Source organism: Phaenicophaeus curvirostris, chromosome 2 (assembly GCF_032191515.1).
Source record: "Phaenicophaeus curvirostris isolate KB17595 chromosome 2, BPBGC_Pcur_1.0, whole genome shotgun sequence".
Classification (NCBI taxonomy): Eukaryota; Metazoa; Chordata; class Aves; order Cuculiformes; family Cuculidae; genus Phaenicophaeus; species Phaenicophaeus curvirostris.
In genome coordinates this window covers 85,129,857-85,156,866 of record NC_091393.1, presented here as the reverse complement: position 1 = coordinate 85,156,866, position 27,010 = coordinate 85,129,857, and the positions used below count along the sequence as shown (strand labels likewise).

The 27,010-nt window shown below is 43.9% G+C and overlaps 1 protein-coding gene across 5 annotated transcripts in view; it reads right to left on the bottom strand.

The window, feature by feature from the left end:
• The window catches only part of STUM (stum, mechanosensory transduction mediator homolog), a 58,750-nt gene that overhangs the window by 12,497 nt on the left and 19,243 nt on the right, over window positions 1–27,010 (bottom strand). For 4 of the 5 annotated variants that reach the window (XR_011337053.1, XR_011337054.1, XM_069852755.1 and 1 more), the window contains exon 2: window positions 2,829–3,008. Coding sequence is in view for 3 of the 5 variants with exons in the window: in XM_069852755.1 (XP_069708856.1) it covers window positions 2,829–3,008 (180 nt within the window). In the remaining 2 variants the exon portion in view is untranslated. Of the gene's footprint in view, window positions 1–2,814; window positions 3,009–27,010 lie in introns of all 5 variants that reach the window. The other variant, XM_069852754.1, reaches the window with a different exon arrangement.

Genomic DNA, 27,010 nt, shown 5'->3' with positions numbered 1-27,010 from the left:
AGAACAGTTCTCAAGCACGTTTTCACCCAGGCCACGTCTCCCTGGCTTGCAGGTCATAACGCTGTGTGAGATGAAATCAGTGCCTGGAAGTCCAGAGGGATGGCTGACCATCATCAGCACCAGACAAAATTAATCCCTCTACCACAGAAGGGAATCAAGCCAGTCTAACACAGCTTGGTCTAGACAAACCCAGGCTGACTTTGATTATTTTTATTTTCCAAATGCATGCAAGTCACTCATTTGATTACTTCTTCCAGGAATTGAAGTATACCTGATTGGCCTATAATTCTTCTCCTTTTCATTGAATCATAGAATCACTAGGTTGGAAAAGACCTTTGAGATCATCAAGTCCAACCATGCCTGTCCACTACTAAATCATATCCCTAAGAACTTCATCCACCTGTCTTTTAAATACCTCCAGAGATGAGTACTCAGTCACCTCCCTGGGAAGCCTGTTCCAGTGCCCAATAACTCCTTCAGAAAAGAACTTTTTTCTAATGTCCAATCTGAACCTCCTCTGGCACAGCCTGAGGCCATTCCCTCTCATCTTATCACCAATCATTTGGGAGAAGAGACCAACACCTACCTCTCTACAACCTCCTTTCAGGCAGTTTTAGTTTCCTCTCATTAAAGACAGTATGACATTATCCTCAAAGCACTCCCCTCAGAGCAGCCTCCCCCTTCTAGTGGCTGAGCACTAGAAGATGAAAAACTGCAATGAGCCTCATTAACTACCACCCAGCTCTCAGACAGGCAGCCAGCTAATAGACAGGCAGCCCTGATCCAAGGAGCGAGATACTCACCCCTTGGAAAGCTGAAGCCCTAGCTGAAATCATATGGCACCCTCGTAAATATGCATGGAATCAGCTGTTCTAAGGTGAGGAACACTAGAGGTGAGCAGTACTTTGCTATTTTTTTAACTATTTCTCACCTGTGTGCAGATTCAAGTTGCAACAGTATAAAATTACTGTCCAGTGAATCAAGTTATTTGTTTGTAAACAAACAAAACCCAACCAAAGCAAACTGTTTCCTGGCAGTGTTTTCAAATGAAATGCCTTGTTTCTTGCATTTGAAATTTTGTTTCCTTTTCAAGGAAGGAAGACCTTTTTTTATTTTAAACATGAGAACAACATATGAAAAAAACCAAACCATTTTGGGTCTGGCAGGGCTGTTTGATTCAGCTGGAAGAAAGTGAACACTTCTGTTCTTTGTTTTCATTGAAAAATGAGGTTTTTATTCTACTCTTCAGCAATCAAGAGCTGCTTTATTTAGCCATTGTTTTCTCTACATGGCAAGTAAACTTAAAACCCAGCTATTTAATGAGATGGCAAGAAACTGCCAAGGGCTGCAACTTGTCAGATGACATATAGCTGTTCAACACAAGACACGTTGACTCCTCTTAGCCTTCTCTACTGCCACCAGAGCAGCCAAGACAAAATACTGTTGCTGTGGTTGGGGATCTCTTGGCCCGAGTTTCCCCACCACACACTGCTAACTCACCCTTCTGCCTCCTAAACTGTTTGGATCCAGCCAGGTATGGGGAACAGCTTCAGGGCTGAGTGGTATTCCCCAGCAACCAAACTAGAAAACCAGTAAGACCCTCCTGAGCTCCAGCCCCTCTACCCATAGGACATACATGAACAGGACTACAGAGAAAAACAAGTCACAGTTTCAGCTGCAGCCCTTTATCTGGACAGATGCTCTCCTGCCTCTCCTGCAGGAACTGCAGAACCAGGTCTTGCCAGACAGCGAACTGCATGCAGAGGCTCTCCAGCAGAGGAATAGCAGAAGAGCATATGATTATAAACACATAATTACGGGATTACACACAAATTGGGCAGGTCCTTAAAGACACGTCACAACTGTACACCAATTCACAATCTATCTTCAGAAGTAACTTGGGCTACACCTGCTCTGCAGATATATCTGAGAGGAAATTTGGCAGGCAGTTTGCAGGGGAATATGAAGAGCAGTGCTGCCTTGATCCTGAGGAAAGCTTTTTACCTTGCTTATGTTCAGATTTTTAATATCTGTTTGCTCAGCTTGAGAATAGCCTTTAACTCATTATGGAGCAAAATGGAGTTTGATTTTGCACCAGTAAAAATCTTCAGCAGCCAATATTACAGAGATTGTATTCTAGATCAGTAATATATAGTTAGCTGAGTGATCTAAACGATGTGCGTTTAAAAAAGGATTCCTTTCTTTTTCCCCTAGAATCATGTTTCAGAGTCTCCTTAAAGAGTATAGAGGAAATCCTTCTAGGAGTAGCTTAACAGTGTCGTTCGGCCTAAGAATTTCGTGAAACATGTAAAAAATCCTTTGGGTTAATGTATTCTAGAAAGGAAGGAGGTTCCAGGAGAGTCCCCCCAGGACTTTTATGGGGACACTTGGCCCCACGTACTCCCTGGGAGCAGAACTGGCCTTGCAGGAATGTCTCATGAACCAGAGAGATGCAGCTAGAGCTGAAAGGGAGAAAGGCCTTTCATGTTCAAACACGCGCACAGATGCAACCAGGGCAGAAGGGGCTCCAGGCAGCAGAGTTCAGTGCTGGGGGGACTCATCCTTTCCTGCACTTTTCATTTTATAATGGGGAAAGAACGATCGTAACACATATGTCAGGATGGAAGACTCCTGCAGATGTGTCAGGGGATCAACCCAACTGCGTCCCAGCAATCTCTCTGTCTACTGTGTTTCTTCTGGACTTGCAGAGCCCATTCTGTGGCTCTTCTTCCCTAGAGCGCAGTCCAATGGCTTGCAGGGGTGTTAGCAGGGATCCAGCAACACAGACATGGAGGTGAGAAGTTGAGGGGTGAGTGCTCTGTACTTACTTGCAAGAATGACCATGTCCATCCCCCAAAATATACTCATAATCCAGCCAACCATCACGATTGCTGTCAGGATCTGGATCAGAGCAGCAGCAATGTTCAGCCAGAAGACACAACACATGTGCCTGTCAGGGAGGTCGGTCCGGGCTCCACACAGCACGGTGAAAGCAGATACAAACGTTCCTAGGGAGAGAGTAGCAACAAAACGCCTAGTGAAAGCCACAGCTTTGTGCCCAATTCCTCTCCTTAGACTCACTTCTCATAGCATTCCACTTCTTGTGCTCCTACTGCAGTGCTGAAAACTGAGAACGATTTACAGGAGGACAAATGGAGGAACAGTCACATCTCACCTGAATGTTCTACTGTCTTCCATTGAATTACACCAATACATATATTGGAAAACAAGGACAGAAAAACACTCTTTGGGTTTTGGCTCCTTACCCTTGACTCAATGGCAACCACTTATGCACTGTAGGCAGTCTACAAGGGAATGCTGTTTATCTGTGCAATTACCTGTATCTTTTTCTCCCTGGTGACCCTCTCTACGGAAGAACATTTACTACACAGAAGCTCCAAAAGGGACCCTTGAGCCCAGAATTATAGCAGGACTGGCTCTAGAAAGCTGCATGGGTCTGGCAGTCTGTTACTGTTCACAAATACTGCTCTAGATGGAGGACAGAAAAAAAAGGTGTGCTAATGTGGCACTGCATCTTTGCACAATGCTTTACCCAGTCACAGGTTGCTACCTGAGAGCACATTTTAACAAAGCAGAAGCAGTTAAACCAGTGCTGAAGCCAGGCAATCTGGTGTTGCAGCCCTTGGCTCTGCTTGAGCCCAACTAAAAAAGCCTTGCGAACAACCTTCAGACTTTCTAAAACAATTCAGGACGAAGGATCTTTTTTATGTATGGAAGTTAAACCTGGGGGGAGGGGAGGAATCACCACAGCATCCTTTACAATGATTCTTCCTGAATTTACTGCATTGGATATGCCTATTGGTTTATTCACAGCTGATGTCCTGGGCCCAGGGCTTACTGAAACCTGCAGCTCAGGGAAGCCTTGTCTGTCCTACAACCAAACTGCAGAAATATGCAGCATGGGCAAAGAGCAGAAGAAATTGTTTCTGATCGCTAATGAGGAGAGGCTGAGAGACCTGGGTCTGCTTAGCCTGGAGAAGACTGAGAGGGGACCTTATCAGTGGTTATAAATATCTAAAGGGAGGGTGACAAAAGAACAGGGGCCAGACTCTTTTCAACAGTGCCCAGCAACATGGCAAAGGGCAACAGGCACAAACTGGAGCACAGGAAGTTCCACCTGAATATGAGGAAAAAATTCTTCGCTCTGAGGTGACAGAGCACTGGAACAGGATGCATAGAGAGGCTGTAGAGTCTCCTCTCTGGAGGCATTCAAAACCTGCCTGGACACACTCCTGTGCAACCTCTTTTAGGTGACCCTGCTTTAGCAGGCAGGTGGGCTAGACGATCTCCAGAAGACCCTTCCAACGCAGACCATTCTGTGACTCTGCGATAACAGGCAGCTAAGATGCCAAAATGCTGGGGAAGGCCAGCTACAGCCCATTTTTAATCTCACCATCCTCTGCAGGCTTTAACGCCAACTTCTTCCGAACACTCCACCAGCTCCTAAAACCCCACTCATCTTCCTGCTGCGCCCACCCACTCCCTTTGCCACACACCGAAGCTGGGCACGGAGCAGCCATGGAGCGGCACCACAGTGGAGGGGAGTGGGTGGGCACTGCTGGTGCAGTGGGAGGCTGCCCTAATACCAAAGGATGTTGTTTAAATCTCTCTGTTGCTTGTTAAAAGGCTGCAATTTGCTCTGTGGCTTTGTCTTTCATGTCTTTCTTGTCCTCCATGTGGGCTTACATGAGATCTCCACCCCACTTCACCTACTATTTTGTCCTTTACAGTTTCTCCAAAGCAGAAGGAGGCCTGCAATATTCCCGCATGCTTCCTGAAATTGTTGTCTGCAAAGTTGCACGACAGCACTCTCAGAGATTAAATATAGATTGAAGCAAGATCAGGGACTGGGTGTTCACTTTTCCCATCAGGATGCAAAATCTTGCCAAATGGAAATGCATGTCTCTTTTTAAAATAAAAATTAAAATCTTTCTCTCTTGCCTTACCTTTAACTCTTCCAAGATTTGTTACAAAGAAGGTCATGAACGAGCAATAATTTTTAAACTACAGCTTCAAATCCTTCCAGTGAAGCTTTTAAGATTTTTACATCATCAGAGTGAGGAGCTGAATTAGCTAATTAATCCCCTAAACACCACAGTGACTAAACTAAGCCTAGTCCCATTCAGAAAGGAATAAAACAAACAAAGGAGTTCACTGTCCCTCTCTGGACAGGGAACTGATAAAGAAACTAGGATTAAAATCTCAAGAACTTTGGCTTCTGATTCCCTCTTTGGTCCACTTTCCTACTCACGGGAGCCAATTAATTTTCCAATGCTTGTGCATTTTCTTTGTTAATTATGATTAGCTAAGTTTTTGGGAGGTTATTGGCATTTTTAAATACAAGAAAAGACATTCCAGCAGATGCAAGATGAAATTATTTTTCCTCTAGTCCATATATGCTTTAAATCATGAAGCAGAAGAGTCTTAAATGCATTTGCCAAGGCAGAAGTTTTCCCCTTAAGAAGCCATTGTAGTTACACATTGTCAAATACAGAAAGATTTGCACCTGGAAGTAGTGAGGTGGAGAGGAGGAAGGCAGGCAAGCCATATCTGCCAATATAGGCTGGCTGCATCAGAGCTGGGGCACCAAACTATTTACTTTCCTGACCAAGCACTCAGATACTTGAATGCCTACAGCATAAACATGGTATACAAACTGCAGTGGTGACGATGTTGGACAAATAAATGAGCTGTCCAAAAAGGTCTTCGGCTGTGAGTGTAAGCAGCAAACACAAACTGCTAACTTTGCAAGCAGATGTAAATCACAGAATCACTGGGTTGGCCAGCCAAGGCACTGCACACAGTACTGGACAAGGGAAGAAAGCCTCTGGGAGCCTGTGTTTGCTTTTGCTGTCAGCAGAATCGGGTTATTTTTAGATTACACCAGTAAATACGGAAAGGTTTTTGTTTTCAACAGTTTAACCCCTTCAATATGAACAGGATGCATTATCTGTAGGGCAACACTGTAAAGGGAGAAATGAAAGAGGTTATGCCCTTTCTCTCCTCTCCAGTCCATTGTTGTGCAGGATAAAATCTCCTCTCTGGTGCATGCTGGTACTCTGGCAGCTATGGTCTTCCCAAGAGCATCACCTCCCAGTTCCTGGCCTCACAGAGTACACTAAAATAGCATGAGAGAATAATTGTTTTGTTCTTTTTTCTTAGACGGAAAACCCACACCCTGGAGAGACCTCTCCTGATTTATTACTGTTTGGATCATTCATCTGGGGTGGAAGAAGACACAAGGTCAAGCCCATGCCCTGTTCTGAGCCAGTCTCCTCTGTGCTATCTGAGCGTTACAGTGATAGACTACGGACTTTCTTAAGCTGCATAAGCTTTTCTCTCTCTCCTTTTTTTTTTTTTTCTTTCTTGGAACAAGGTTATCATGGGCACTTCTGCAGGAGGTTTAGCCAAACATGGAGCTTCACGTGTTTCATGTGGAGAACCTGGCTGTGAGCAAACTTCTCACAGCACCTTCCCAGAAACATCAGATGTGAGAGCCTGGTTGGAGTTGGAGGGATATGAGACACCGATGGCCACAGAGTGTAAGTAACATAAGCACACAGACAACTAGTTAGTGGGCTTCCCACTGCCTACCAAATTATCTGAAACTCCACAACAGGAAGCATCTCTGCTGCTAGGAAATCACATCTGATGAGCTGTCCAGTTACAGGTGGATGAATAGCAGAAACCCAAATTACTGCAGTCAGGAGCTGCATGTGAAGAAGATGATGATAAGAGCCCCTATCCTACAAAAGCCTGAAGCCAGGGAGGGGCTGGAAAATACCCGTTCTTCTTCTCATAAGCCTGGAGCTTGTTTAAGACATTCCCCAATAGCACTAAGAGTAAATAAGGTAGTGGTGTGGTGACTACTTTCCTGCTCCCAGAGAAATAAACCAGGCTATGTCACGTCCCAGGAGTTACAGCAAGGCTGCAGGAGGCACACAGCTGCAGGTAAGCAGAGGCCAAGATGGGAAGGACAGGGAAATTAAATTTGAGGTGCCTATGAGAACATGGAAGCCTATTGGATTGACAGTGGGATATGTAGTTAATGGATGTGTGTTTTGTGGGCATGAGATGTACTGTATTGTCTCAGGAGTGCTCTGTGTGGGGACACATCTGATGTGCTTTCGAATTTTTTAAGTAAAATTATTATTACCTGTCATTAAACAGTGTTGGCAGGGATGAGGCAGATATTGTGGATGTGCTGAAAATTCATGAGAAGCACTGGTTCTTACTTGCATGAGTCAGAAAAAAATGTGTGAGAACGGTAATAAGGACTGAATTTGTTTCCTCGGTATTACAGTGAATGTGTTGTTTACCGGTCAAGCCATCCTTGGGTCCTAAATAGCCTGAACTCATTCTTATATTCTAGCTTGAACTGTGAGGAGTTGTATCAGTTGTGGAGGCCTTTCATCCTTGGCCACTCAACATGCTAAACTGTAGTTCTTTGGATTATAATGAGGGGAAGAAATACTGGAACTTGCCTAAGAAAGGACAATAGCGGTGTCTGATGATGCTGACAACACTTCCCCACTGCTTAGGTGGGTAGATCTGAGCTGTGGAAAGGACATAGTTAACAACACAATGCTGTGCAACTTCATCAAAGCTTAGGCTGACTATCTGCTGAAGTTTCCTGAAGCAGGGAATTGTTCGTGACTTTGAGAAAACAGATGCAAAATGAAACCCACTAGAAGTGTTCTGGCCAGCATCACCAGTGTAGCAGGTCTCCAGCTGGCTGCAAGTCATGAAGGATTAGGCTGCATCAGAGACACCTTGCCAGTGCAGGTGTATCACCTAAACCCTCTCAGATAAGAGTGCTTTTTTTTACAAGCTTACTACAACTCTCTGAAAGGAAAAAGCTGATTCAGAAGAACATTTCGTGTACCTGCGTGTGATCTACTGTGGCTCTTGTAGTTTGTCTGTGCAGTGCTCTCGTCAGGGTCTCCATTATGCCTCTTCTTCCCATGGCTTCCTCAGAGCTATGATTGCAGGCAGAGGGCATACAGTGAATGTCCCTGGCTTGCACTGTAAGTGTGGCAGGATGGAGGGTGTCTTCCTGAGGGAGCTAATACTTCTAAAGTGTCTGGGCCCAGCACTGTGGTGTGGCTAGATGTGTTCCTTTACATAATCCTGTATACAAGACTCAGTGACGAAAAGTGACAGTTGAATATTATCTGGGCGGCTGGGAGAGCAGGACTGAAAGTGTGTGAGTGAGACACAGGGGTCCCTGCGAAGCGATTGTGGGGTCCTTCTAACCGTGGTTCTGTATCTCCACGAGGAGACTGGCTGGTGAAGGGACGAAATTAAAAGGGTTCCAGGCGAATGGTGTTCTGCAGGGAAGAAAAGTATAATGGGAAAAAGGCTCAGTAAGAGATGCTGAAAAAGGAGAGAGGAATTTGCGGATCCCTCTTTGAGCATTCCACCTGATGGTCCTTTAGGGGTGATGCTCAGGGAATGGGGGCAAGGTAGCAGCCAGGGAAAAGACAAAGACAATCGCAAATTGTAAAGGTATTCTTTAACTGAATCTTGTTTGGGCCTAACCATTTGGAAGACTCTTAAGTCATAGGAGACGTCCTGTGCAGGGCTGGTATACTGGGTACCAGAACTCAGAGTATGCATTTGGAAACTCTGAATTTACAGTTCTGTAGGGACTCTTTGAGAATAAATCAAAAAGCCTTACTGATTGAAACCACAAGATTTCTTGGGCTTTGGTGACAGGGGTTAAAGTTCCCACTGTCTTGGCTTTGCCACGGGGATTCTGAGTCCCTATGAATAAATGGTGTAAGGATCATGTGCCATCTTGGTTTTGAACTTGCAGAATATAATAAGGAACTGAATATTTATAACCGATTTTAACTTTGGTACACTTCATAACTGTGTATATGTGTGCCTGAGTTATGGCACAGCTACAAAGCGAGTACAGAGTCCTGATTAGTGTTTCCAGTATCCCACGAGGGGTACAGCCGGAGACCGACAAAGCGATTGTGGTTTTGAACTAGTTGATGGGAGGAGATGAATGAAGTGAGTGTAAGTTATGTCTTAGAATTTTTATGACTTTGCTGTTAACCTATTGGCTGTTGCATGGACAGCATGTGAACAACAAACTGGTAAATTATGTCAAGAAGTTTGGCTAATTCTGACAAAAGACTGTGACTACCACAAGTAGCTTTAATCTCAAGCAAGAAGGGAAAAAACCCAAATCAACAACAAACAATCTAAAGAACAACCCCAAAACCCACAGCTGTAGGTTTGAATGCCCCCTCCCTTCTCCTCCCTGTATGTGAAGTTTCATTTTTGCCTCTGAGTCCAAAGGAATTAACCCTGTTATCTCTGTAGGAGCATGCCAAGTTATGAGCAGTTTTATTTAGATAAAAATAATGAACACCCCAGTGATTATTGGGGAATTATCAAACAGGCTTTATTAAAATATGAGGGGGATGGCCCTTAGAAATTTTAATAGAGTGCCAACTACCAATTTATTCAAAATTTGTTATGTGGTTATTTCTGCAGCCACTTTTATTGGTGGGAGAGTGTGCGTGTTATGTGTATTGATGATGTAGGAAATGTTGAACACCTGCCTAATTGGCAGAGACAAAACTTAACTTTAAATCTTTATATTAAAGGACATTATCAGTGGTGGAGAACGTACAAAAACAAAGATATAAAATGTATGTGAAAGTTATCAGTGGTTGAAAATGTATATGAAGAGAAAGAAAGATTTTTAAATGTATGTGAAGAGAAGGAGAAAGAAAAATGATTTAAAGTTAGTATGTTTGTAGCATGGGTGTAAGTCATTGGACGTGTGTAAAAGGTTTAAACAACAAAGGCATGTGCCTCTGATTGGTAAACTTTTAAAACTCTGATCATCATCTTAGAACATTGCTGAAACGCAACAGAATAATATCCAGCTGCAATAAATTTGCTAGCCATTCCTCTGGCAATTTAATTGCTTTGACTGTTTATTTTCTAACTTGAACCATCCAAGCACTACTATGAGAACTGTAAGATTAACATCTAGTTTATTTTTCAAGAGCTTCAAGGAAGATTGTTCATTGTTCAACAGTGTGTGTGTGGGTGTGTGGGTGGGTGTAGGGGTGTGTGGGTGTGTGCGTGTAGGTGTACTGTTTGGTTGACCCTAACCTGGGGAAAAGCCTCAAAACATTTTTTAGAAAGTTGTCTAAAATAGATGTGTGATTCTACAAGAAAATGGGTTTGTTTTTTCCTTTTCACAGCAAACTGATGTAGTAGCACTCTGCATTCCAGTGTTCCTTATCAGATCAGTAACTGCTGGGCTCTGGCAGGACAATACTGAATGGGATTTTAACAGATAGGGATGAAAGCATAGATTAAGAATCCAAAGAAGCTAATCCAGTATATGCCAGAGACAATACCCTTTGAGATTAAAAGATTGCAAGGGAATAGAAAGCCCAATTAGTAACTTCTTACAGCATGGAACTATTACTGGAATGTGAATCTGACTAGTGAAAAAGCTGCATGGAACTTACCAAGTAGTACAGGACCTGAGAGAAATAAAAAGACTGTCAAAGATCTGCATCCTGTAGTGGACTAAATTAAGAATAACCACATATGGTTTACAGTGTTAAATCCGAAAGATGCATTTTTCTGTCTGCCACTAGCCAAAGAAAGTCAAAAGCATTTGAAGGGGAGAGTCCTACCTCTGGTAGGAAAACCCAGCTTACTCGGCCTTGAATTTAAAACCAATCCTCCCCAACTGGCATGGTCTAAGGGGGCTAAAAATGCATTTGAGAGGCTTAAAAAGGCACTTCGGACCAGAAGATGCCTCTTATAGATTTCTGAAATACCAAGCCATCCTCATCAAATCAGATTATATCGAAATTGAAGTAATTAACACTGTGAACCCAGCTTCTCTTCTCAATGGAACAACTGAATCACCAACACATGACTGTCTTGAAACAACAGAAGCTGTGTATTTCAGCAGACCAGGTCTGAAGGAAGAACCTTTGGAGGATGCACAAGATTCCTGGTTTTCAGGTGGAAGTAGCTTTGTCTGGCCAAAGTAGCTTTGTCTGGCAAGGTACCCACAAAGCTGGTTTTGCAGTAACTACTAGTGACAAGATAATTGTATCCCGACCATTGCTTGCTGGGACTTCAGCTCAAAAGACTGAAATTATTGCCTTGACCAGAGTCTTAGAACTGGTGAAAACAAAAAAGATAAATATACAGATGGATTCTAAATAAGCCTTTGGAGTTGTTCATGCTGTCCGAGTGATATGGAAAGGAACGAGGGCTATTTGACAGCACAAGGAAAACAGATTAAACATGCTGAAGAAATACTTTGACTGTTGGAGGCAGTACATTTACAAACTAAAGCCACCACCATGCACTGTCAAGGGCACATGAGAGGTAACACTGACCAGGAAACAGTTAATAGATTGGCTGATTATGAAGCTAAATGGGCAGCAGAAAGAATGCAAGAAGGGCAAACTTTAGGTCTAATCCTAGATAGCAGAGAGGAAAACTTAGAAACTCAGGAAGATACTAGATACTCCAAGTCCGATAGGGAATTAATACAAGAACTTGGAGGACAGGTCCCTTCCCAGAAGTGGACACAATTAAAAGACGTCAGAACTATTGTACCTTCCAGCTTGGTCTGGGAACTTGTCAAGAGGGAACATGCACACATTACCAAGTTAATGATAGAAACCAAACTACCATGGACCAAGTGTCTGTCTTTAGCTTTATTACGAATCAGAACTGCCCCAAAGAGACTTGGGGGTGTCTCCATACAAAATGTTGTTCGGCCTCCCATATTTAGGGAGAGGAGAGGGTGTGCCAATCCCCGAAATTAATGACACGTACCTTTAAAGGCTATTTGTGCAGAATAACTCAATCTCTTGCAGATCTAAGAAAGTGCGGATTGCTGCCCCAAACAGCATCCCTGGATTTCAGCCTACATCAAATACAACCTGGAGACTGGGCCCTAGTGAAATCCTGGAAGAAGAATACTCTAGCCCCGACGTGGGTAGGACCTTTCCTGGTACTTCTGACAACGGAAGCAGCCATAAGCATTAAAGAGAACGGGTGGACTCATGTCACTAGAGTGAAGGGACCAGTGATTCTGCCTTCCAGAAAGTGGACTGTGAAACCAGGAGGTGATCCTTTGAAGCTAACAATTAGGCAATAAGTCGGAATAAGTAAAGGGTGAGCAAAATTGGTTGGCGAAATCTGTAAGGACAGTTACCTGTATTATTGTTTCTTTTTGTAAGGTATATAATAAGGGACTAGAAAAACTAAATACCTGCAAAGGAGACTGGTGGTACTGTAGAGTGTGTTGGAAGTGACAACCCTTTGAGAATCTAAAAAGTGACTTCAGGAATACGATGTGCACTAAGCCAAGGGCAAGACTGGATTAGCCTCTATATTTGCTGCTGAGAAGAACCTAAAACTCCGCTGTTGGCTGCAATCCAATAGGCGTTGAGTTTCAGAGATATATGCTATACCAGACCTTTGCTCATGATGGCCGCACGGACTCTCCTACTTTGGGTTATGCTCACCTCCAGTTGTACACCAGGTTTTCTAAATGAATGCTCTAGATGTTAACCACGTCTGCATGTTGGGGGGTGTGTGTGTGCTTCTAGTCTTAGTTACCATACTCAAATAGGTATTGTTACAAATCATGAAGCTTAACCACTTGTAACTTGGTGAAAATACAATTGTGGGTAGGAAGAAACTTGGGAAAAGGAGGAACAAGTCTTGGAACAGGATGTCCTAAGGGAGAAGAATGAATATGTTTCACCAAGGAAGGACATTCGGACATATCAGAGGGTGGGGGAATCCAAGATCAATACAAAGAACAGTTAGTAAAGAATGCTACACAGTAATTAGCAAATTCTGTCCCATCAGGGAAATCAGAAGACAGTAACCGACAAGCTCTGTCCAGTTGGGGAAGTCAAAAGACAGTAAGCAATTATATAACGAAATTTGAGAGGAACTGCAAAAGCAACTAGGATTCCCCACTTTGGGAAAGAATTTATTTGTAGATCTGCCTGAAAGAACAGCCAAGGTTGTTGGGTACATAGAGGTCCTTTAATGCGTAAAGAATGGCCCTGGAAAGGAACCAGTCTGGATCCTCTCCAAATATTAAAATGGAATCATTCACTCAGTTCAAAAGAAAGGATGAGACCACTGGGGTGGGCCTTAAGTTCCAAAGTAATTGATACAGAATGCATAAGTGGTATAGGATATGGAGAGTAGGTAAGAGAGACCCCTGTAAACACGTGTATACCCACAACAGCACTCGTGGGACTTGGTGGCCTGAAAAACCCCTATGGTATTGGTCCAAAGATAAAAGCAGTTGTACCAAGGCCATTGAGGAAGGAGTTCTGAATTGTACCAGAAATAATCCATACCAGAGGTTACTGAGGATCCTGGAGTTTTGGAAAAACCCAGGAAACACATCCAGGAACTGGTGGAAAGCCCCTGATGGGTTATTCTGGATTTGTGGTAAAAGAGCCTATTTGAAGCTACCTGGTAACTGGGAAGGGAGCTGTACATTAGCGATAATCCAATTGGGATTTTTTAATTTTTTTTTTTTATGTTGCCCTTGAAGGAAGAGGATGAGTTAGGAATTCCCTTGTTTGAGAACTTACAGAAGTCAGAAGAACCCAAACTTGCGGAAAAGACGAATGCCCCCCCCCATTAAGAATTCTCCAGACATATGGATCTTGGGCACAAAATGGAAGTTGGGGCTATTGGGCATCTATTTACATGTTGAATAGAATAATTAGGTTACAGCCAGTAGTAGAAATAATTACTAATCAGACAGCAGCCAGCCTCTAGTTGTTGGCCAAAGAGCACACACACGAGAGAGGCAATATATCAGAACAGACTAGCTTTAGATTATTTATTGGCAGAAGAAGAGGGTGTGTGTGGAAAATGGAACACTTCTGATTGTTTCCTTAAAATAGATGATAATGGCCAAGTGGTACTGAACCTTGCAACTGAGTTTCAAAAAACTGCACATGTCCCAGTGCAGAAATGGAAATCTATCTTAAGACTCTGGGTGATAGGATAATCTCCTAGGGGTAGCTTTGTGGAAGGAAGTAGTCTTCTTTTTACTATGTGCACTTGCTGGGTTACTCTTTTCACTGTGCCTTGTACCGTGTTTTATAAGACTGATTTCCAATGTAGTTGAAAGAATGCAGCTAACCAGTATGCCGACAAATCCAAGGATGGCAGCCTCAGGCTGAAGTGAGATGGCCCAGCAAATTATGGTGTTGAAGAAAAGAGATCAGAAGAAAGAAGAAGATGAAAAATTACAATTAATGTTGTATAAACTAGAATAAAGTTATGGGCTTCAGCAAAAAAAAGTAATAAGTGAAAGGGGGTGAATTGTGAGAATTAATTGATGTTTTGCTGCATCTGGTTGTATATTTAATTATGTTTTCATATAAATCTGTCTTGTATCAAGAGATAATATGCAGACAATCTCCAGACATGGATAAATAACCTGAAAGAATAAACTCTCTTACAGTTGCAAGAATTTATTGCTATGCTTAGTTGTCTTAGCCGTCTTATCTGCTTTAGGTCAGGAGATAACCTGAAGGAAGTCTCCATACCTGGTTGGATAACCTAAAAGATAAACATTTTCCTTAGGATTTACATGGTTCTTTGTCTAAAACTAGTATATATACCTAATGCTTTTGTAAGATGGGACGCCATTTTTTGAAGGGCATCCAATTCAGAGCTGAATTGTAAAATAAAAATATTCTTGCCTTTGTTTCGGACATTTTGTCCTTTTCAATATTTTACCAGTGAATGAGTGTTTCTCACTCCTGCTTGCCATTCAGCCACCTTTGAAAATTGGTGCACACAACCACAACTGCACTCCTGCAGCAGAGCATCCAGCTAAAGTGCCTGCAGCTTTCTTGCACCAAGCAGCTTGGGAGTGTTGAAGAATTCATGCTGCCACTACAGGTTGGGGCCAGTGCTCAGTCCAGGGTAGAGAGATTTGTAATTTATACAGCAATTCTTCACCTGTTTGTGGGTGCTGGACTTGTTTCTCTTGAAATATAAGTAAAGTAGAGATAGCAAGACTGCAGGTCAAGGCTTCAGCATCAATAAGGTTTAGGTGAGCCACCCAAGAGAACATGCAACCTGTGTGTCAGTGGCATCCCCTACACCCTTCCCCTTGTAGTTCACATCAGCAATGGAAGTAAGCCAGGACTTGGTGCATTTGCCTTGTTTTCTCCTAGAAATAATGGTGGTTTAGACCAGCATCCTAAAAGAAAGCTCATGTTTAGGCTAAAGCTTGATTAAACAGCCGTTGGCCAGCTTTCTCCCCCTTTCCAGTATCCAAACTGATTAAAGCCTGCCCCTGCCAAATACAGTGAGAGTGTGCTAGGATAGACAGGCAGATTTAACAAGCTGAGGGGGAAGAACAACAAAAGCAGTGGACAGCTTAGAAAACAGAAGGCTTGCTTTATCCCAGGCAGCACCTCTTAAAATTGGAAATCTGAATGCCACGTGTGCAGACCAGGCGTAACAAGCACTGCTGCAAGGGCAAGGCCATCAATTATGCATAGACAAATCGGTGGCAGAGCAATTGCCTGCAAATGCCAGGTCTCATGGACGTCTGTGCAGGTGGACTCTGACAAGAACAACAGGATCTGAAGGGTAGGAGAGTGACAAGGGGAAGGGATGGAGGAGAGAGTGGGAGGCAGCAAACGTAACAGAACCACAGAGAATTTTACTCTGTGGCCTGCTATTAATGCTTGGTTTAGCTTCTGACAGCATGTAGTTTCTATTTTCCTCTTCTATATTAGGACATTTAAAGTGAATTCTGGCTCTGTCCAGCTTTTTTCGTCTCACTACAGACAAAAATACACAGTTGCTTGAGCAAGAGCTGGTGTTTGCGATTCCTGTCTCCACAGGATTTGTTCCACCTCTCAGGTCTGCAGAAGACAAGCTGTATATAGAATTACCTCTCTGGTTTCTCTACGTACATGAAAAATGTCCAGCATATCCCAAAGTATTGTATGCCCATGACTGACCACAATTGCTTCAGTATATCACTGTAGCTCTAGCACTGAGCTAGTGCTCTACATCTCTTTGTTATTAATAGGTTTGTATCATATGGTCAGAACAGACTTGTCAGTGTTTCTGTAGCATCTACAGAAGACAGCCCACATGCAAGTAAGATAGCATTGCCTTTGCATAAATAATACATTTTTTTCATATTTAATGCTTAGAAAAAGTTAACTGTTTGGAAATTGCGGAGTTTTTTAACATGAACTTCAGAAGTTGACTGCAACAAACTTTCACAGACTTCCGAGCCTAAAAATACACAGCAAAATCTTAAATTACACAGCAGGGGGTGGGGTGGGGGGTAGAACTGCATGGAGGTAACGTGACTTATCAAAGCTTTAATTATACACGGAGCCATCAGCATTATTTTTACTCTGCATTACTGCAATGTTTTGAACACTTAAAAGCAGCCACCCATAAATAGTGAGATTGCAGTACAGCTTGTTCCACTACCAGACATTCCACAATCCTTGGGTGAAGCTTTCCAATCCAGTTTTATGTTTTAATTCTGACTTGATGCTTAAAATTAAGGGTGCACTTGAAGTATTTGAGATTTAAGAATTTCTGCTGAATGGCCATGCGGGGCCCCACTGCATAACCTATGGTGGTGGAGCAGACCTCAAGCTTCTGCCAGGACTTGCTACTGCTGCATTATTTTTGCAAGTTGTCCCTGCCTGACTAAGTCTCCCCGCTCTTAGATATGGTCCCAGAACTGCTTCTGACATTTTGCACCATACTTTGTAATAGTATGACCCACTGGGGAAAACTTTTAATTTCCCAAAAGTAAAGGGGTGGGGTAGGGGGAAGGTACTACAGAGAAACCTGGATACAGGAAATGGGAAGCGCATACTGAACAGTACTTGCAGTAACAGAAAATTAATGGCTTAAGTCCTCTCTACCAGATGCATCATCTTCTGCCATATTTCAGGATAACATGTCACCAGAAGAAATTCTTTGCAACTCCTAGCTGACACACAGCCTATTCTCTGAATGTAACACCAAGTCACACTGTAGCTATTCACTGAGCCTGTGCGGCTGCTGAATGTGGTGGTATGAAGAGACGCTCTGCTGGATGTTAAGAAGTCATCCTATGGGCACAGTAAGCAGTCTAGCAGCTTGAGCTCCACATAGACTAACTTGGTTTGCTTCTTGCTCACAGCTAGACTGGCTGGGTTAAAGCTAATATGGGCCCCTAGTAGAGCTCTTCTGTTTGTAACGTAGATATTTGCCATGCAGCAGGCCACAGGCTGTGTGCCTGTTACAGACAAGGAACAAAGATCCAGGGAGGCTAAATGACGTGTCCCCTGTTCTGCTGCTAGTCAGGGGCACTGCTAGGAAAAGAACTGAGACACTGTAGCCTTGCTTCTGCTACATGCTTACTTTTTTTTCCTTTACTAATAGAATGAGGAGAGAATTTTAATTTGCATCCTTAAGTATGCCAGCATTGAGAGAAATAATGTAATTGACTTCCAATTAGAATAACAAAGAGAAGACAGAACAAAAGACATGATCACCATTTACAGCACAGGGCACTTTGCTATAAGCTCATCTGCCGTTAAGAAGACCCGTTGCTGCTGCTCTATAATTTTATCAGCAACTTAAAAGCTCTGTTTCACGGAAACTGCCCTGCTTGCTATTTCTCTCTGGTTCCTGCCATGCAGAACTTTCTGTATTCATGCTGTCTACTATTAAACTAGGTGCTTATTCCAACCTCATGCTTCCCGCCAGCTACCCAGGAACACCAGTTTGAGTGCTTTGCCTTGCCTCTCCTAGTCTCAGGCTGCTCTGCATCTACCCACTGCAGGAGCTCAGGATCCAAGCGACAGAAGAACAAGGAGATGGGAACAACCTTCCACTAAACTATCTCTTATTAAGACTATGATCCAAATTCACAATTCTCAGTACCTCTAGAAATCAATTTTCTCTTTTCTTGATGTACATCCAGGAAGAACATTCAAGCCATTCTATTTTATGCCATTGATATTGAAATAATTTGGATGTGTCTTTTCATCCAAACTTTACATACCTGGAAGCTTCAAGAGCAGAATCACTGGAGAGAGCCTCTCTTCATTTCAGAGTGGCCACAAAACCACCCGTAAGGAAAGCTTTTTGGCTTTCTGATACTTCCAGTTATTAAAGGCCTCTGGATACAAGAGCTGCCCAATAGTGGAAAAATAATAAGGAAAAGGCCATGTACTCTCAAGAACTTTCACAAAGGTCCTAGACGATTACACAGCTATGAACTGAAGTTTATTCTTAACTGTCCATACCAGGGAAAGCTTGCTCATCAGGCCCAGAGTGGGAGGTGGTCACTAGTGACTCTCCAGTCTCAAATTCCACACTGGAGTATGGGCTTAGAGGGCACTCTGTTTTTCTGGGTGAAACTAGACCAAATGCTCATTGGCTTTCCTGCCTCTGTCACCTTTAAATTAATTAAATGCCATTAATAACCATCTCGAGGTGCTCAGCAGAAAGACAGCAGCAGGCTAAGGGCACGGGGGGGTCTCTCTCCCACCCAGTTTGTATCCATTCAGCTAAGCAGTTACAGTTCAAGATGAGGTCTGCAACTGCCTTGCCTCTTCTGTCTTGATCACTGCCTTGCAACTAATTTAGTCCTTGGAAGCAACCTAACCATATTTGTTCTGCTCATAGAAGAACAGAGTAACTATTCCTGAGATTCACTAAGCCATGAATCTGAGCTTGCTACAATACCCTGGAGACCTTAACTGTGAAGACAAATTATGATAATTAAAGCCTACTAAGGCATAAAACAGAATTAATCTTATTAGAAAGTTAGATAGAGATGCAGAGCAATCTGGGCTTTGCTGCAGACCAGAACAGCCAAAATGGAAGTGTAATAAAGTGTGCCAGCCTCTGAAATCCCCCTGAAGTAGCATAGGAATGTAAAACAAAACTGTGACATAAGCGTTCAGAGATCTTCAATGCTAAGTGTGCAGGAGATGAACCCTTTTTATAATCCAGAAAACTCAGTGCATGCATTTTATGAGCCAAAGCATCTCCAGGACTTAAAGGGGACATGGTAGAATTGCACTTCATGGCCCAGAGGTGAAGTGCCGCACCCAGGAGCCTGGAATATAATTTGGGACACCAGAATTCAGACTTCGCTTCACAGCTGCTTGCTAAATAATTCTGAAACTGTAACTTTATTCTTGTAGTGCTGGAGGAACATTACTAAGGTCTTAACACCACTACTTTCAAGTCTTTTCTATTTAGATACTCCTTGTCCCAGGAAATTTATCATTTTTCATGCACCTAACATGATGGGGCTGTATCCCTGTTGTTCAGTGTTACCCTAAGCTGGATAGTGATCAGCTTTTATAGGATAGTTTTCAAAAAAGCACTATGCTTTCTTAGGTGAAAGGTTGAAGCCATTTACCAGCTTAAAGCCATTGCGAAGTTGCTGTTGTACTCATTTACATAACATCTGAAATATTTAGGAGATGATACTTTATGCTTTAAGTTTGGCTTTGGTACTTCTGAGCAATTTAGATTAAAAACAATAATCTCATTTGATGACCGTTATCTAATGGAGAATATACAGCTATTTTATCCTATTCAGCAAACCATGGGTAATGTGTTCTGCAATTAATTTGCATTAATTTTAACTGAAATTTCCCACATTAACATCCCTGAACAGCAGATTCAAGCACTAACTATTCTGTAGAAGAGTGGGATGAGGACAAGAATCCACACAGAACTGGGCTACAACCAACCCACACTTCAGTGAGGAGAGCAGGCACTGTAACTGAACAGGCGAAGTGCACAGCCGAAGTGATCTACTTGCTATCTAGTCTTTCTCCTACAGGAAAGATCAGGAGAGCACCTGAAGTCTTCCAAAGCCTTTTCAGCTCCCCATGGAAAGGCCTCAGGCACACCAACAAAAGCAACTCTCTGTTGGCAGCAGAGAAACAAGCTGTGGTACTTTACGCCTGACATCACCCCAGTGCAGGCTCCATAAATAGAGCAGGCTGGAGTGACCCATGACTCTGTAAATATGAGTAACAGCCAAGACAAAATAATTCAGCCTAGTTAGCATAATTTTCTAAAAGGAAGATTTCTCACTAGGGTGGGGAAATATGGAGATTATGGAGGCTTCTACTGCCCAGCATCTGCATCAGCAGGTATCCTATGATATTGTGAAGAAGGATCTGAGCAACCTGCTCTAGTTTAACCCACTTGGAGGAGGTACTAGATGACCTCCAGAAATACCTTCCAACCTCAGCTATTCTACAATACTTCAGTAACTTTACCTACCCTGTGCAAGTCATAGTTGATCTATCTCAGTTTCTTTTCTGAGAGCCATGTCTTGTTGCTGTTACTCACTAACAGCTCTTGAACACAGAGCACATTGTGATTTTTCAACATATTTTTGAAGAGCTGTCCTGGTTCTCAAACACCAGGTGCAATTACTCTCATAGAAGTGAGTGCACCCAAGCAAAAAGTATGTTTGTAAGTAACTGAACACGCCAAAACAGGTGGACTTCAAGTCAACAGACTGTTCCCCTTTGACACTGCCCCACTGAGCATAGGCATGCTCATATCAGACAGCTCAGACAGCATCTGAGGGGAGATGCCTTTATACTAAGGGGAAACAGCAATTTATATAGATGTGTGGTCTCTCTTCAAAAGTAAAAGACATATTGACTTGGACAAAACCATAGAACCATAGAATCACAAGGTTGGTAAAGACTTCTTGGATCATTGAGTCCAACCATTCCTATCTCCCCTAAAACATGTCCCTGAACACCTTGTCCACCCATCTTTTAAATACCTCCAGAGATGGTGACTCAACCTGGGCAGGTTGTTCCAGTACTTGATGACCCTTTCTGTGAAATTTTTTTTCCTGATATCTAGTCTGAACCTCCCCTGGTGCAGCTTGAGGCCATTCCCTCTTGTCCTGTCCCCTGTCACTGGGGAGAAGAGGCCAGCACCCTCCTCTCTACAACCTCCTTTCAGATAGTTGTAGAGAGCATTAAGGTCTCCCCTCAGCCTCCTCTTCTCCAGGCTAAACAACCCCAGCTCTCTCAGCCGTTCCTCATAAGGCCTCTTCTCCAGCTCCTTCACCAGCTTTGTCGCTCTTCTCTGGACTCGCTCCAGAGCCTCAACATCCTTCTTGTGGTGAGGGTCCCAGAACTGAACACAGGATTCGAGGAGCGGTCTCACCAGTGCCGAGTACAGAGAAAGAATAACCTCCCTGGACCTGCTGGCCACGCTGTTTCTGATACAAGCCAAGATGCCATTGGCCTTCTTGGCCACCTGGGCACACTGCTGGCTCATGTTCAGTCGCTGTCAACAAACACCCCCAGGCCCTTCTCCTCCAGGCAGCTTTCCAGCCACTCTTCCCCTAGTTTGTAGTATTGCGTAAGGTTGTTGTGCTTCAAGTGCAGGACCCGGCACTTGGCCTTGTTAAATCTCATGCCATTGGTCTCAGCCCAGTGGTCCAGCCTGTTCAGATCCCTTTGCAGAGCTTCCCTACCCTCCAGCAGATCAGTGCTACCTCCCAGCTTAGTGTTGTCTGCAACCTTACTAAGGATGCACTCAATGCCTTCATCCAGGTCATTGATAAAGACATCGAACAGGGCTGGACCCAGCACTGAGCCCTGGGGGACACCACTTCTGACTGGTCTCCAGCTGGAGTTAACTGACTACCGTCACTCTCTGGGCCCAACCACCCAACCAGTTTTCCACCTAGGAGAGCGTTCACCTGTCCAGGCCAGAGGCTGACAGTTTCCTGAGCAGAATGCTGTGAGAAGCTGTGTCAAAGAAGTCCAAGAAGACTACATCCACAGCCCTTCCCTCATCCAGTAAGCAGGTCACTTTGTCATAGAAGGCGATCAGGTTAGTTTGGCAGGATCTGCCTTTCATGAACCCGTGTTGACTGGGTCTGACCACCCGGTTCTCTTGCATGTGCTTCATGATAGCACTCAAGATCACCTGTTCCATGACTTTCCCCAGCACTGAAGTCAGACTGATAGGCCTGTGGTTCCCTCTGACCCTTCCTGTAAATGGGTATAACATCATCAAGCCTCCGGTCCAGTGGAACTTCCCCAGTCAGCAAGGACTGCTGGAAGATGATGGAAAGGGGTTTGGCAAGCACGTCCACCAGCTCCCTCAATACTCTCGGGTGAATCCCATCCAGCCCCATAGACTTGTGTGTGTCTAACTGGCCAAGAAAGTCTCTAACCAGTTCCTCTTTATTCATGGGAGCTTTATTCTACTCCTCTAGCTCCTGGGGATCTATACACAAGGAATAACTCTCCTTACTCTTAAAGACTGAGGTGAAGAAGGCATTAAGTACCTCAGCCTTGCCCTTATCCTTTGTCGCAGTTGTTCCCTTTGCATTCAATAAAATTGGATGTTGTCCCTGGTCCTCCTTTTACTACTGATGTATTTAAAGAAAGATCTTTTATTATCTTTCACCAAGTTGGCCAGCCTGATCTCTAGTTGGGCTTTAGCCCTCCTGATTTTTCCTCTGCATGATCTCCCTTCCTCCCTGTAGTCCACCCAAGACGCCTGTCCCTCCTTCCAAAGTTCATAGACATTCCTTTTCTTTTTGATGTCCCCCCATATCTCCCTGCTCAACCAAGCTGGTTTTTTTCCCCACCTTCTCCTTTTCTGGCACATGGGGACAGCTTGCTCCTGCGCTGCCAGGATTTCCTTATTGAAGAACACCCAGCCCTCATGGTCTCCCTTTCCCTTAAGGACTGTCTCCCACAGGACTTTATCAATCAGCCTTCTGAAGAGTCCAAAGTCTTTCCTGTGGAAGTTCAAGGTGGGCATTCTGCTAGCCTCCCTCCTCACCTCATCTAGACCTGAGAATTCTACTATCTCACAATCACTTTGCCTCAGTCGTCCTCCAACCATCACATCTCCCACAAGGCCTTCTCTGTTCACAAACAGCAGGTCCAGGAGGACGCCTTCCCTTGTCGGCTCTTTCACCAGCTGTGTGAGGAAGTTGTCTTCCACACACTCCAGGAACCTCCTAGACTGTTTCCTCTCTGCTGTATCATACTTCAAGCATACACCTGGTAGATGAAAATCTCCCACAAGGACAAGAGCTAGCAGTCTTGAGACTTCTCCCAGTTGTTTGTAGAAGAGCTCATCAGTTTCTTCTATTTGGCTGGGTGGTCTATAACAGACTCCCAACACAACATCTGCCTTCTTGTGGGCTCCTCTTACTTTTACCCACGGACACTCAATCCTGTCATTACCATAATCAAGCTCGATGTACCAAAGCACTCTCTAACATAGAGGGCGACCCCACCACCTCTCCTACCTTTCCTGTCCTGCCTGAAGAGTTTATACCCCATCATAGCTGCACTCCAGTTATACGAGTCGTTCCACCACATTTCCGTGATGGCAACTATGTCATAGTCTCTGTGCCCTACAAGAGCTTCTAATTTCTCCCATTTAATGCCCATGCTGCGTGCATTGGTGTAGATACACTTCAGTTGGGCTATTAATCCCTCAGCTCTCATGAAAAGAATAGTGTTCATTCCCAAATGACTGGTCCTTGGATTATCTAACCCATCAGTGTCATTTACATCTCTTCCATCACAAGATGTACTTGCCCCCACGTGCTCTGGGCTGATATACTGGAGGTCCTCACCAGTACACCATCTCTCAGGCACTTGAGTGCCATTTCCAGGCTCACTCCTGTCTAGCCTGGCTTCATCCCTCTCCCCCTTCACATGCTAGATTTTTAGTAAGGAATTTTGTAGCTCTAGGAAACAAGCATGGCCCATCCCTGGTAAGGAAGCCTGGAGGTGTATAGGCAAGTCCATGATCAAAGAACCCAACGTTTTGCTCCTCACTCCAGGTTTGGAGCCAATTGACTGATTTTTCTTGCTCTCTCCCTCTTTGTTTCATGTTGCTGGAATGATGGAGGTAAACACTACTTGTTCCCCAGAGCCCTGAAGTCCCTCTTAATCATTATTTCTGCAGTGTTTAGTTGTCTTGTCTGGAAATAAAGCTAAAGGAAACACCACAGCTTAATTGAGCAGGTCAGAAACATAGATGAATACTGGATCATGTTCAGGAGCTGGGCTATCAACAAATGCTCATGCATTAATGCCTAATGGCCAACCAAGATGTGTCCAACAACATGGGTGGGCTTCTGCACAACCATGTAAGTGTGCTTGCGGGATTTCACATGCGGTCTTTTCATCTGAGTTCTTGTATTCCCAGTTTGCCAGAAATATCAACCAATTTATACTTATTTTCATTGTACGACAGATTTCCCCTTTACAAAAAAATCTCTAATATCTGCCATCTAGCTACTGGTCAGCATTAGTTAAAAACACATATGCATTTATTTGTAGATACCACAAAGAACTGAGTTCTCAACGTCACAATACAGCATGTAATTACTCTGAGTAAGACATGAAAAGCAATACTTCTATTACACAACGTTTAAAGGACACCATACTTCAGAGATTATAGAAGATTTACATGGAGTTAGATGTATCAGGGAAAGCGTTATGTAAGGAGAAACTAGGAACTATCACAGCTTCATCCTGTATGCGGTCCTTTTTATAATTTTTATATTGAATAGTTTACAACAAGGTTAGGGACAACAGTAAAATGGTTCAGTTCTCCTAGGCAACACTGCTGGAAGCACTTAGGCTAATGTTTAAGGGTGCATCTGAGATGAGATTCAGACTTTTAAAATCCTTTCCTGCCTTACAGTTTCAATTCTGACAAAAATCCATTGACAGCCACACAGTTACACTACAGATTAATTGAGCTTATCAGGTCTAACCTGACCTTGGCAGCAATTCAGAATTGTGAACAGCAGAAAGAGAGATCTTTTAAATAATAGCATTAGGCCACGGCAAACATTATCTGCCTGCTGCTCTGTGCAAGACTGATGAATCAAATTCAAACCAAACCTGAACAGGGCTAACATGAATTGCATGGATATAGAATCATTTGCTTGGAAAAGACCTTTGAGATCATCAAGCCCAACTGTACCTGCCCTACTGTACCAGCCATCCCTGACTACTTCATCTACCCATCTTTTAAATACCTCCAGGGATGGGGACTATACCACCTCCCTGGGCAGCCTGTGCCATGCCCGAGAACCCTTTTGGTGAAGAAATTTTTCCTGATGTCCAAACTGAAATTGCCCTGGCACAACTTGAGGCCATTCCCTCTCTTCGCCTGTTGCTTGAGAGAAGAGACCAACACTCACTCTGATAAAATCTCCTTTCAGGCAGTTGTAGACAATGACATCATCTCCCCTCAGCCTCCTTTTCTCCAGGCTAAACAACCGAGTTCCCTCTGCTGTCTCTCATAAGGCTTGTTCTCCAGCCCTTTTCCCAGCTTCGTTGCCCTTCCCTGGACATGCCCCAGCACCTCAATGTCTTTCTTATAGTGAGGGGCCCAAAACTTATCACAGGATTCAAGGTGCAGCCTCACCAATGCCTTATACAGGGACACAATCACTTCCCTGGCTCTTCTGGCCATGGTGCCATTTGTCTTCTTGGCCACCTGGGCCACTGCTGGCTCGCATTCAGTCAGCTGTGAACCAACAACCCCAGGTCCTCCTCTGCTAGGCAGCTTTCTAGCCACTCTTCCCCAAGCCTGTAGCGCTGAACAGGGGTTTTGTGTCCCAGGTGGAAGACTCTGCACTTGGCCTTGTTGAACCTCTTCCCATTGGCCTTAGCCCACCGATCCAGCCTGTTAAGATCCTTTTGCAGAGCCTCCCTACCTTCAAACAGATCAACACTTCCTCCCAGCTCAGTGTCATCTGTGAACTTACTCAGGATATACTCAATCCCTTCATCCAGATCACTGATAAAGATATTGAACAGAATTGGGCCCAGTACTGAGCCCTGGGGGACACCACTTGTGACTGGCCTCCAGCTGGAGTTAATTCCATTTACCACCACTCTCTGGGCCTGGTCATCCAACCAGTTTTTAACCCAGCAGAGAGTGCACCTGTCCAGGCCAATGGAAGCCAGTTTCTCAAACTGAATATATATTTAAGCAGAAGTAGAAATTGTAGAAAATTGATCCTATATGCATACACACACTTTCCTAACATTTTAGCAAGTCTGGGCTGTACGAGGAACAGGCTCTGCACCATATACAGCAGTTGGTCTTGCTTTTCTTGCTCCCTAGCTCAGCAGAACCATGGTGCCTGGGGATCCTAGCAGGCTCTCCAGGCTCCACTTGTGCTCAGAAGCTGTACACCTGAGAGACTGGTTATCCAGCTCCTGTGGCCCTGCAGCTTCTAAATACTTCATTTCTGACCTGGATTCACTTTCGCACTATGGTTCCAGTTCAGTTTATGGGACTACATAGCTGAAACTAAGGTGAGAACTACACTTTATGCCACTACAGAGAAAGGCCTCTTGTAAGTCTCCTACCTCAACAGAGTTGTGGCAGAGTCATGCAGCTCCACATGCCCCTCCAGCATTCCTAACCACCTTCCTCCCACCCTCTGCCCAGGAAATGTCACAATGTTACCTGAATTTTCTCCTTTTGTAGAAATGAGGCTTCATTCCTCTTTGCTGAAACTGTTCTCACTGAGGTCTGCAAAGAGTCTGGCCAAGTGTCAGGACCACTGCTCCATTTGCAGTATTCCTAGCTCTGGAGTACATTAGGGGGTCTCTGCTTTTTGACATCTTACCATCTGCCTTTCTTTCTTCTACCGTGTCCTCAATAGCTCTCACTCTACATTACCATCTTTCTCTCCCTGTTTCGCAGAAGCACAGACTGAGCCTCTGCAATTCCCTTCCCGATTTTCTGTTCCCTCCATACTGCCTTTAAACTTCATCTGCACGTGAGCCTTCATGTGCCACCTCCTTCTAAGGAGGTGCACCCTTTTAGGACACCTCTCACATCCTGCTCAGTCTTTCTGGTACCTCTGCTTGAACATCCCCTTGTTCAACTT